Source organism: Mytilus galloprovincialis, chromosome 3, assembly GCF_965363235.1.
Source record: "Mytilus galloprovincialis chromosome 3, xbMytGall1.hap1.1, whole genome shotgun sequence".
NCBI classification, from domain to species: Eukaryota; Metazoa; Mollusca; class Bivalvia; order Mytilida; family Mytilidae; genus Mytilus; species Mytilus galloprovincialis.
Genome location: NC_134840.1, coordinates 41,353,580 through 41,367,532, shown reverse-complemented (window position 1 = coordinate 41,367,532; position 13,953 = coordinate 41,353,580). Strand labels below are relative to the sequence as shown.

Here is a 13,953-nt window from a genome sequence, read left to right as displayed (position 1 = left end):
TACAAGGACAGAAATCAAGTTTGTGCATAGGGTCTGTTCTCTTAACAAACAAACATTTGCTCTTCTCTGTCTATCTATAATCACTTTAAAATAACTGGACCAAAATTGGAATGAGTCATACAAGAAAGGATCTGAATAAAAGTTTCTTAATCAAATATATTTGGGTATTAATGTCAAATGATGCAAAATCATATACACAAAACTATTAAAATCTTGCATTTGAAGTTGCAAACATGAAACCAATAGAAACTAATATAGTTAATTGCCCTATATTAAAGAAAAAGTTATTGAACAAAGAAATACAAATAAATATATAACACCAAATCAAATTTACCCATCACCATTCTGCAGTTATAAAACTTCCAAGTCCAGATATAGAGAGGTGGAACTAACACATGTAGAATTTTCACTCATTTTAAGTGTTTTTCATGTAGCCCTTTTCAACCCTTACAGAAGAACTTAAAGCAATAAAACTTTCGAAATTAGTCCACAACTTATTCCATAATTTCCTTTTTTCTCAGGTTCCAACCAAGATAAGTGTTAGTATTTTAATTTGTTGCCACAATCAAAGAAGTTTAAAGTGGTAAAACAAAATGAATGTAGTCTTTTCCTTTATTTCAAAATATGTATTTAGTAGAGTGCAATATATTCTACGTAAGAGTTGAAAGGTTAAAATATTTTTATATATTCAATAGTATTGGTGAATTCATTTATAAGAAAAATTGATTGTGAATTTGTTTGGTCAAATATGCATGCAATATATATAAATCTGACCAAACTGTGATAAATTCTACATAGAGGGCAATAGTGTTTCCTTGTACTCACCATAACCCCTAATTGAGCCTGAATTCAACAGAGAGAGGGGTTAATAAAGAGAACTAACTTTTCAAACAAATCTAAATAAATAACTTCATACAATATGCTTTTAAATTATAAATACATAGAATTATGCTTTGAAATCACAGAGACTGATTTATTGCAAAAAAAATGCAATTAAGGTTGTTTCAGTTACTTTAAGAAAAAACAATTTTAGAAACATTCCAAAATTGAAATTCAAATAGAAGTACGGTGCTTTGAACACTTTGATATAAATCAAATTTTTTTTCGGTATTTCTTTGATTTTCATTATATTATCAGTCATCTAAACTGAAACTATGTTCAATATGTTTTTGATGTTTGTAATGGCACTGGTCAATGTTTGTAAAATTAATCCAAAGAAATTCTGTAATTTTAAAGCATAGAAGCATTTAAGCAGCTGTGCATATACATTATTGTTAGAACCTCAAAATGAATGTAAGTTCACATAGTTTCTATTTAAATGCTTTTCTTAAATTTACAATTTAATTCCTACAATATAGTGTTGATTGTGATTAACATATTTTAAACCACACATGCATCTTGTTAGTATTAGTTAAGCCTGTTTGACAACATTCCATTTCTTGAGAATCACATGACAAAAGCCTGGCCAATGATTGGTTGATAAAGTACCTGTCATTGGGTTAGGACCATTCTTTCGTCTCCGAAACAACTGTCAGTATAACAATATAATTAACTTTTTTCTTAATTCAGTTATATGTTACTTATTGTATCAAATGAAATTGTTGGAACAAAATAAATGATCAGCAGAATGTAAAAATTTAATAGGAAAGTGATTTATTTCCCTTCTTTTTGAATTTTAAAGTGAAAGGGATTAACATCATCAACTTAAACAGTGTCTTTGAATGAAAAGATAAAAAGAAACTTAAGTGCAATACATTTGATAAAGAATCAAATTCGTTTAAATAATTTTCAAGATATCACACAATTTCTTGCATTTTACCCTTATAATCCATGTTAGGAATACTGTCACTGTCAGCTGACTGACAGGTACAACACACCATAAGTCTACACATAGATACCCTAATGATCATTCAGTGAGCCCACATGTGATTTAAATATATTGGTACAATGAAGAAGTTTTTTGTTTGTTTACAATAATGGCAGATGACAATTGATGGCAATAGCTTATACATTGGCCCATAGGGCTGGCTACTAGGTGAACCAAATACATTTAAAAATACCAGCTTATATACATGTACTTATGATCATTCATTCAATAGTACCTTGTTTTGTACATAGCATAGCATATAAATATGGGCAACTTATTTTCTACTGAAATAAAATAAATCTTTGCAAATAATTAAAAGACAGCAACACTGAAAAGCAACACCAAGAATTGTTGAGTTATATAATATCATACTGCATTCAAATAATATTTGTATAAGCAAAACTTGTGCTATTAAAAAATTAATGTACATGTACATGTTTGATTACACAAGCAGAATAATATGTACTTCTGAGATCTAAAGAATCTAGTTTTGTCAACTACAAAGCAATTTCAATGAAAGTATAAGGTGCTTAAATCAGGTTTACTAATGTAGAATCAAACATGCACAGAGAAATACTAATTTATTAGTTCAAACTAAACAGAAAAAAGATCAACAAAATGAAACTCAAAGAACAAAACAGAGAAATTAGATTAGTTTACATCTATAGTGAGAAAGATATACATTTCATCACCTGTCAAATCAGGTTTCAGACTTGGGCTCTGTAGATTCACTCTAAATGGAGAAAAAATTCAATTACAAAATTATAAAAAAAAAACAGAAAGATCCACAACCATTTTAAGCTCTTCTTTGATTATTAATCACTTTACCACTTTTAAAAACATCTAACTTCTAATAAAGGAATTTCTGCTTTTTCAAGAAAACTAGCAACACGATTTCCTTTGAAAATTTGACAACACATATTTAAATGCTTAAAAAATTATTTTTTGTTTATCAATTCTATATACCTGTTCCATTATTTGGCCAAATTTAAATTGCTTTTTGCATCAAACAATTTGAAATATACACTCAAGTCTGATAAAACTTGAATAAAACAAACAGCATAATCAAAGAAGAGTCTTAAAAAAAACATCCAAAATTTCAGTGAAAAAGATTAAATTAAGAATATAAACTTTAATCTATCACCAAAAAGTAGTATAAAACATGTAATACACAATAAAGAAAGTGTAGTGGTGCTGATATTTTACTCATTTATACATACCAATTTCTGTGACATCTGTTTATTTGCTGTGATTTCTTTATCTAGCTGTTTTTCTGCATCAGCTAACTTTTTCTTCAACTAGAAAAATGTAAGAATTAAGAATAAAAAAAAAATGAATACATAATTTTTGTATGATTTTCATTCACCATTGTTAAAGTAAATATGCTAAACTGCCATCATCTGACTGAATCCTGTCATTGAGTAAATATACAATCAAATTATTTTTTCCAAGAAGAATTTTTGCTAGTGTGTTTTGTTTTTACTTGTTAACGTCTAGGAAATAAATTCTGATGATAACAGTACTATAGTAACATTTTCATGTGGACCATGAATAAAATAAATGTTACATGTCAAATATACTTTTACCCTCATGATATTAAACCTAACAAGTAGAGCTATGAGCAATTGCTCACTACTGATACCCCTGGTTTATCTATTCATTTAACAGGAAGATGACAACCAATGGGTATGAAAATTAATCACACTTTAAAGCATGTTCAAATGGAGCCTGAAAACAAATTTCAGTAAGCTTTTATTTGTAGTTCTCTATAAAACTGCTATCAAATTTCATACATGTCTATCAATAGGAAGAATAAAATAGCATTTGGTCAACAAGAAGTTGATAAGTGATGAATCACATCATAATCTAACAAACTTATTGTTGTCCCCCCTGTTTTCAATAATAATAAATTAACACAAAGTACAACTTACATCTTCATTTTCTTGACTAGGTGTTGCACCGGATGACTGAAATACAAAAAAGCAATAATGAAATATTCTTACATCAAAATTAACTAATAACTCTTATCTTATTTCAAGCATTGATTATTACCTTTTGTAATTGAATTTTCCGATGCCAGATGTGTAAGAGAAGACTGAAGACAAATTTTTGCCATTATAACCATCAAGATTTGACATTTATAAGCAAGTATCAAAAGCAATTATATTTACTCCTTATCTAATATAATTTCTAAATCATGTCTGTTAAATTTGTTTAACAATTAACTGAAACTTTTTCTGTGATTTCTTATGTGTTAATATCTTCCTATATTAGATTTCTCATTTTCTAATTTTAAAATATACCGGTACTTATTTACCTTGTTTCTTGCTTCTATCTGTTTGCGTAGCTCATTGACTAATTCTGTTTCTTTGGATAAAGAATCTTGACCTGTTTTTATGATACCATTTAACCGTACATTTGTAGAGGCCAAATCTTTATTACTCTTCTTGAGTTCTTCTATTTTCTAAATAAAAAAATAAAATATTCATTATATTAACAGTACTTTAATCTTGCCATTTTACTAGAAGTTAAACTATACGATCTAAATAAAAGTTTGATATTTTAGCTGAGTATATTCTATAGAGAAGATAAATTTGTATTTTTTATTTTCTGCTTGAAATCATTATATGCTTTCATAAAATTGAGAATGGAAATAGGGAATGTGTCAAAGAGACAACAACCCGACCATAGAGAAGACAACAGCAGAAGGTCACCAACAGGTCTTCAATGCAGTGAGAAATTCCTGCACCAGGCGTCATTCAGCTGGTAGCTGCTATAAGGGGAATTCCAGTACATTTTTCAGATGCATTTATCACTGGGAAAAAACATGCTTCATTAATTCTTTAATGAAATACATTACAAGCAAATTCTCATATGTCATCAGCAATATACACTTATAAACTAAAGTCAACAATCTTAGTAATAGAAAGCTTAAGTATTCAAGTCTTAAAAAACAAAACAATCACCAACAATTTTACCTTTAGTAAATCATCTAAATTTTGTGTAATATTATTCTTTTCATGAAGTTCTTCTTCTAATGATGAGATTCTCACTTCAGCCTGTAAACGATTAAAATACAAATAAATCACCAATTATTTCATATTAAAGTAAAATAGATTTTTTTAATTTTCTTCATTTGATGAACAAGATTTTTATTATTTATACAGTAACGCCATAATTAAATCTTGTGATAGAACAAATTTGAAAAAAACCTCAGAACCATTTTTATGAATTACACTATTCTCTTACGGGCTTTTTTTTTTTTATTTATTTAAAAACTTATATTTTAAGTATCATATTGAAAAGGAATGCAATATAAAAAGTGATACTACAAATGAAATGTATTCATTGGCTTTTCCTATCCTGGATTGCTTCATTTTTATTTAATGTTTGTATGGTTACTTGTATGAGGTAGTTCTTTTTTTTTTGTGGCAAAGGTATATTTACCTTCAGTTTTCTACTGTCATGTACATTATCATTATCATTATCAATAACAGACACAGAAATAAAGAAAGGTGCATGAGTGCACATATGCAACACCACAAAAGCACAAAGGGATTCATAATTGGCAAATGTGAAATTTTCTTAATTGCTGTCTCATATTAAGCTGTGTCTATGCTGATGAAGTGCAACAACCTAATCGATAGCCCAAAGGGAATCTTTACTGGTAATCTTGTGAGAAATTGATATTGCCCAATTTGTTTTTTTTTGTATTTCACTGTAGGTAACATATTCTATTCTTCAAATAAATGATCTCAATGACAAACATGCTAAATAGAAACGGAACTAATATCTTTGTAACCACATAAAAAATGATTTTTAAGTCAACCACCAAAGATGGACAGGATTTTGCAAATAAAAATAATATATATATCATAATCAAAGTAGCAAAGTAAATATATCCATATGAAAAATTCCCTCTGCTTTATATTTTACCATTAATTCTCTGAAAATATCTTATAAAATACAGAATAAGTTATGATACAATGATTAAAATGATATTCTGTCCAAACGCAACCATATCCAGAGATGAAAATATATAAAAATCAGACAATGTGGCACACAGTGCCATACTACTCGTATGTCTTTTTTGGACCTCAATGCACACTTATCTATAAAATGCAAGAAAATGTCTTCTTCTAAAACTGGACCATTTTTTTTCATCAGGCCATGTACCTAGGTCAAAGACAGCTTGTTAACCTTAGCCTCTTACAACATTTCATAAAATACAGAAGTTATAGAATTTATCTGAGAATTATTCATCAGTAATTTTTTAGTAAGAAATTTTTGTGCCATATGCTAAGAAATTGTGTTCGGTCATTTCAAACTCTATTACACATATTCACACCTCCTTTGCCTTATTTTGTAACTGTAAACATCTGTCTTCTGAATCTTTAAGTCTATCTTCTAAACCTGTGACCTTTTCTGTCATCTGAAATACCACTTGTAAAGTCAATATTTGATATTTTTGTTTTACCACCAATTTTCAATTCCAATGTAATACAATTGCCTAGATTTACTGAGCCTCTCAATTGCCAAAGATGAAATGTATAAATTTTGTATGCGAGACTTTAAATCTTGTGCTCACAACTTTAAAACTTGTGTGCAGAAGACTTGTGACAAGATTTAAAGTCTAGCTTAATAAAAAACATTTCATCTTTGGCACTTAAGGGGCTCCATAGGAATCTATATCCAAGATGACAGCCAATGTGAATTTTAAATCCCCTTGTTATAATATGGAATGAGGATATGAAACAGATCACACAACACTGAAAGGTATTCTTAATTGTCCTCTGTGAAAAGCAATAAAAAGGTGATTCTTTTTTTTAAAATCAGTCCATGAAATGAATCTTGCTATGCTTTGTTCAGAAGTTTTCAATTTTAATTTATGAGAGTGTCTTTAAGAAACTACCATGAGGGTTTACAAGTGTATATATTTAGTTCCTACAATCAATGTATTGAAAATTAATGCCAGAACAACCATTTCATTTTGTAAGTTCTTTGGATTTGCTGACATCAGTTTTAGCCGATGAATATGTAATTCTGTCATAAATGATATTTGTGCTTTATATAAGTTATCATCTGTTCCAAAAGGTTAAACTAATAATTTCTATTTCAACATAACTAAATGCAAATCAATTTTCTACCATTTCTTCAATTAACACATGATTAAAAATGGCTGTAAGAAAAATGCAGAATATAATTTCTCTTGCTGATATACCTTATGTCTCTCTAAAATCCAAAGAACAAAATATTAAATGGTTGTGGCCTCCATATATACAAAATGCCATACTTGTGTGTTGCATATGTCAGAGTATTTCATGATCTTCTACATACTGGTATCAGTAATAGAACTAAAGGTATGCAGTTTGAACTAAACATATTGAGTGATTTTATATAAAAAAAAAAGTTTTATCTTCTGTTATAACACTTCTTGGAATAATGAAATGTGTAGCATGATAGAAAGCTGCAATTTTAATACTGCTAAAACATAAGCAAGCTGTCTTGCTAAAGTGTTACTTGCATGCTCCTCCTATCACATTAGTTCACTCAAAGAGTTTAACTTCTGAATTTTCATGTATTATTTTCTAGGTCATGAAGGGTTAATCTGAGATGAAATGAAGATGATATAGAAGCCTGCTGTGCAGTTCATCATGCACATGGAATTAGTGTGTTAATTATATATCATCATTTTTATAAGAAAGATCCACTCAGACACATTTGATATTGTACAACATAATAAAAGATTGTTGTTGGCAAAAAAACAAAACAAATGCCCCTCTCTCTTTCACACCTATCCTGGTTATGGATATCCTTTATTATAAAAATAGAAGAATTATCAACTCCTCATATTCAAAAGAACAGCCAATTTTGAAAATTTTGTGTTGACAAAATCTCCTGTATGTAGAAATGACAAGGTCTGTGTTTAACTATGGGAGATCTCTAAAACTCATTCTGCTTAAAGCTCATTCAGAAATTTTTGCTATGTTTTTATTATTCCAAAAATGCATCAAGACTAGTATCACATCAATTGTAATTCAAATCTTCATTTCAAATGGCATGTAAACAATGGAAAAGTTTCAAAGTCAACAATTTTGACTTGAGGGGGTAAAGTCAAATTATCTCCTTGGAAAAGAGATGTGCCAATGAAAAAAAAAATGCATACCAAATATCAATGAAATACCTATATAGTTTTCTATCAACAGACCTAATCACAAATCCTATAATATACAGCACACCATTATCTTGGGAACTCTTTTAGAAAAAAAAAAAATTGTGATAATAAATCCATTTTGAATTTTGCATCAAACAAATGAAAATCCCCCAAAAAAACAAAAAACTAACATGCAGTATCATTGATATTTCATTTAAAACTGAAACTAGTGCAATACATTTCTTTCCATTGCTCTATACTGCTTTCCAAAAATGTTTAAGTCAACTTAAATAGATCAAACAGATGACTTATTATCAATAACTTTCAAGAATGTACCTTGTAACTTAACTTAACTCTAACAGAAACAATAATAAACACAAAATAATCAAGATAACAGTTTATTAAAACATGAAACCATGAAAAATTGACATGAATCCCTTCTTTCTTTTGTCTTAGAGACTACATAATTCACTTAAATATCCACTAAATCAAATAACAAATTATATAAATTAAACTAATACATTCAGTAAAGCATTAAATATCATACCCATATATAGCTATATCTTACAATAAATATCTTTTACACTCTGAAGTTTTTTTTTGTTTTTACAAAAAGATGAAATTTCTGATTTTGCACTATTCGATCATTGATTCAATAATTGGTGTTTTAATGCCTCTTTTTTTTTTTTAACCATTTCTGCTATTTTTTATCAGTTTTTATTGGTGGAGGGAGCTGGGATGCCTAGGGAGAACCACAGACCTAGTGTTAGAAAACTGACAATTAAGATTGGAGTCAAGCACCTGCCCTGTGTGCGATTTGAAATTTACAATGGCATTGTTGAGTCTAGTGAAACAGTTTTTTAATTCAATTTAATAAAATCTAAAATAAATTTAGAAAAGTAAAAGAATTAAGCAGATTGTTCATACAAATTTAAAGTATACTGTATCCATAGCTTTAAGTCTAGATTTGCATTTCATAGAAAATACATATGATCCATTCATTTACTGTATTCTGAACAACATATTTTTCCTAAATCTTCAAAATTGGCACTTATAATTTTAAACTGGAGGATAGTGAGGAGCTATCAAATAAGGTCTCGATAGAGCAAGCAAGTAAATTGTGCTGCATATTAAAAATAATTAAGGTCATTCTATTCAAACATAGCTATACCCAAGGAAGGCAAAAATTTGGCTTAAGCATCCCTTATTCATTGCAAAACTCATTGTTAAAATTAAGAGCTGAAACAATTTTTGTACATTTGTACTTCTGTAGTGGGATGATTAAGTTGAACTAAAATTTTGACTATGATTTTCAAAGTAAGGCTTTATTCCTTTAAAAGCCATAAACCATCTATTAGTGTTAATTAATCATGCAATGTTTCATAACCCAATTCAAAGGAGTTTTAAAGTTAAAGAGTGGTAATGATTTGTGGCAGACAGACAAGCTGATCATTATTGGCCTTCCAATAAATATTTGGTTGGGCCCTAATTTACAATTATTAATACAATTTTTTTAGACTATATAATGGATAAATTTTAAAATTTCATTATTTTTAGAATTAAAGGAGATGTTAAATAAGACAAAGTAATTATTTCTTTGATGTCAAAAATAGATCACAGACACTTAAACTAATTTTCAAAACAGTCTTCTAAATACCCATATAATCATTCTTCACTTATCAAATAACAAATTATCCTTATTTGTATGACCATAAACAAAATAATCTTCATTTATATATCATATATATATATATATATATATTTATATATTATATATGTTAAAATAATGTATATTTTATGTTATACCTAACAATTTAAGCGTAAATCTTATCGCATGTGTCAAATATAAATATACAAATGTGATGATAAGTCAGTTAATATTACAATTCTATCTACCAATACATCATGCATCAAACTTATATCAAGAAACCACAGCCATAAAATTAAAGAAAATAAAGCAGGATTGTGTGGTTAATTTTCAAGTTCTTCCATATCATTTTACCTCATCTGTAATTTTTGTAATACTTTTCTCTAAACATCGATAAGCAAAGTCCAATTCACCTAATGCCTAGAAGGAATGAACCACACAAACTATTATTATCTGTTAATATCAATACAGCTCAAATATTGGCACTGACTTCATGCTTTATATTAGCATACCATTAAAATGATAATAACAATGAAAACAACATAACATTAGTATTATTTTAGTCTAGAATGAAATGTTCAATAAAGCAAAAAGAATAATGATAAGTTGGTCATTTCTAATTGCATGATGTACCCCATTTAGATGCTTTAAAAAGTTGTTTTTTTCGCAATATCTTAAGCTCCTTTTTTTACAGTTACGAAACACAATCTCATACTGATGTCTCAAACAATTTCAAAATAACATATATAATGTTCATATATAGACACTGTACTTTACAATCAACTTTTTTGGTTGATTAGCGTGAAAATACAATGCCTTCCAGTCTTCCCATTTCAATTATTTTCCTAAGCATTTTTAAAAAGCCCTTTCACCGATTACTCAAAAAAAAAAGGTACCCCAAAAAATGAAAAAGTAAATTCTAACTTTAAATTTCTAAAAGATATGATATGGATAAAAAAAAAGTTAACCAGAAACTTTTCATAGCTTTTAGCTGCTTACCAAGATACAAAAGCTTTAATATTCTGTTTACCCATAATTCATCAAAATAGTATATATCAAGAACCATGATTACCTCTCATACACACATACAGACACAACCCATATAAATAATCCAAAAAAACAAAAACAAAAATATATCAACCATAGAATTTAAGAATACCAAAAATATAATTAATTATACAATAAACTTTAAGCACTAAATGTGAAAACAGTTTATATGAATGACAACATGTAAAGCTATGCTACAATGTCTGGATGGTAAATGATGATGATGAGGCTAGTGATGGTGAAGTGAAGATGGTGGTGGATCTTGGTATGATTCACTGCAAAATATTAAGTGTGATTATAAATGCATGCTACACCTCTATACAGCATTTGTGAAACCAAAGAATTCATTTCACCCTTGGAAAATATTATCAAACAATTTGCATCGTGTTTGCTTTTGAATGTTATTTCAACATTGGAAAAAAATATCAAAATTTTTAGGTCTTGATTGCTGTTAAAGAGTTTTTCTGTTCCTAATACTAGCAAGATGACTAAATTGAGTGCAATAAGCCTATATATCAATTAGAGCCATTTATTGCAATGGATTGATCAATAGCCAATATATTAGCATGCATCGATTTAATAGTCATGTACACAAGTCAACGTACATGTACTATATCAAGTACAAACTATAGTCATTAGAAAAGTACAAAAGCCAATAGACAACAGCTTATATACTACATTGAGCACCATGATCATGCATTATAATCCTAATAAACTTGGAATTAATTATTTTTAAATCACTACATATTCTTGTTACTTAAATACTTATTTGTTGAATGACAAACTATTTTAGAACTTTTTTTAGTAAGATAATAGCATAATCATGTATGAGTTTACAAAATATGCCTTTAAAAGCAAAATGGCAATGGATTAAGGTGCAAAAGACACATGAAAAATAAAAATGTTATTTGTTAATTTGACAAATATTGGAAAATTTAGCAAAAGGGTAAGGAAACTTTTTTTGCATTAAACATATCTTAAAAACAGACTTGTTTTTAATTTTTACATTATTAATTTCACCTTGACCAACAAAACACAATGAAATATTCAGTCATCAGTATTTCTTTCTGAAATGCCCACATGATTGAGTTAATACCTTTTAATGTTAAATGCAAATTTTAAAACTTTAACAGATCATATTTACAATTGTTCTTGGCCTAAAACAAGAAATGATCTGCCTTGTAAGCAAAGTTAAGTTTGAATTGAACCAATGATCAAATGGCAGCTGAAGCTACATGCATTAATGATATTATTTGATGTGTATGACTACTATTGTAATGTAAATCTAAGCTTTATATAAGCATGTGAATAAATGTGCATTTACAATATCAATCAACTCATGCATTTACTCAGAAATGGAAATATATGTGACTTCTATGTAGAACTACTTTGACATTTCTTTTTTATAAAGTTTATTAAGGCGTATTACAACTGACTTCCTATGTACACTTTTTTCTTTTTTATGTAAGTCTTCACCAGCATTGTAAACAAACTTTCTGTAAACTGTCAATTGCTATCACAATAAAAATGTGAAATCTAAATCAACATTCAAAACATAGCATTCTATATAACACTCACCTCTGCACTGCCTTTAGATTTTTCTAATTCAACCTTTAATGTTGAATTGTCTTGCCGCGACTGTAAAACAACAATGAAAAATGATAATCAAAAAGTTGCATGCTTTTTTTTCACACCCTTGCTTGTTATTCATGGTGTCACAAAACAAAATGTAGGCTTTTAAAAGGTCTTACACGTAACCATTCATCACTGTAAAGTTTTTGATTTTTGAAGTCATTCTGATTATTTTTTCATGAGAAAAGTGTGATGTAAATATTTGAACAAATAGATAAACAGATTCACAAACTGTCAGACAAAGTGAATATAATATAGCCCTCATTCATAGAGGGGGAAATGATGTGAAACAAGCACGCATTACATCAGATTTTTATCATTTTAAAATTTTTTAAAGTATGTGTTTTTCTATAAACACCTTTCCAGAAAAGGAGTGACAAAAATTTTATCTGTTTTCAGTATAAAATATAAAAGTTTTTTCAATATTTTCAATCTGTATAAGCATCTAAACAATTCAATAATTCTATTAATATAAATGAATACCTGCTCAAGATCTATTTGTAATTCTTGTAATTTCTGTTGCCACTTTCTTTCTTCACCTTCAACACTATTCTCCAACTGCTGTAATTTATTTTCCTAAAAATAAACAAGATTGTCAGGTGATTGTCTAACACTGAAGATAAATCTGTGATAGGGCCAATTGTTCAACTCCTTGAATTTGAAGAAATAAAGCATACTATAAAACTATTTAACTATATTCTTCAGATATTCATAAGACAAGTAAAACTGTCAAATATCAGTAATAGTAAATATGAATTTTGATCATTGAAGTAGTCAAACCTGTTTAAGAGACCACCTGCATTAAGCAAAAATCTGTGTTAAGGACCACCAATTTTAGATCCCTCTGTAGTACAAATTGAACCTATATTAAAATACCACCTGTCTTAAGAGACCACATCTTTGATGTCCCTTAAGTTTTCTCTTAAAACAGGTTTGACTGTATATATAAATTGTCTTTTCTGACATATGAGTAAAAACAAAAGACAGCTTTGATTACGGCCTTCCAACTTTGAGCATTTCAGAAAAGAAAGGATTTCCCTATTAATGAATTAATGCAAAGGTCAGTTTTACCCCCAAAAAAATAATTTTGCCACAATACATCTTTTAAATTGTGAACAAATGTTCATCTAGAAAAGGAAAAGAAAACAAGACAAATGGAGTTTCTATGCTATATTTTTAGTTTATAAAAACCAACCATTTTTTTCCAAAATTAATCCAGTAAGACAATTTTAGCTGTAATCTTGATTATTACTTTTTTCTATATTGGCAGAATTCAATTCTATTTACAGAATTAACCATCATCAGACTGTTACACCATTGTACATTTATTTGTATTTTAACTACAGTGTACATGTACTATTTTAATCAATTTAACACTTACTGTAGTCTGTAAAACTGTTTTGAACTCCTCAACTTGGGACTCTAATCTTTTATTGTCTTCTAATAATTTTGAGGAATCATCTGATTTGGCACTCTGAAAATGATGTATAAAATTAATTGATTTTTTTTTCTAAATTTTCCTCAATGAATGTAAATATGATAAACAAAATATTTATTTTTCAAATAATAAACAAACTTGCTAGTAAAGTACTTTAAGTTTACAAA

At 28.3% G+C, this 13,953-nt stretch overlaps 1 protein-coding gene across 16 annotated transcripts in view; it reads right to left on the bottom strand.

The window, feature by feature from the left end:
• The window catches only part of LOC143067947 (ribosome-binding protein 1-like), a 41,801-nt gene that overhangs the window by 4,997 nt on the left and 22,851 nt on the right, over positions 1-13,953 (bottom strand). For 6 of the 16 annotated variants that reach the window (XM_076241608.1, XM_076241604.1, XM_076241603.1 and 3 more), the window contains 10 exons: positions 13,730-13,822; positions 12,832-12,924; positions 12,295-12,354; positions 10,024-10,089; positions 6,216-6,299; positions 4,846-4,926; positions 4,185-4,331; positions 3,799-3,834; positions 3,088-3,165; positions 826-843 (listed from right to left, as the gene is read on the bottom strand). In XM_076241608.1, the coding sequence (XP_076097723.1) occupies positions 826-843; positions 3,088-3,165; positions 3,799-3,834; positions 4,185-4,331; positions 4,846-4,926; positions 6,216-6,299; positions 10,024-10,089; positions 12,295-12,354; positions 12,832-12,924; positions 13,730-13,822 (756 nt within the window). The other 10 variants (XR_012976074.1, XM_076241598.1, XM_076241601.1 and 7 more) reach the window with 9 other exon arrangements.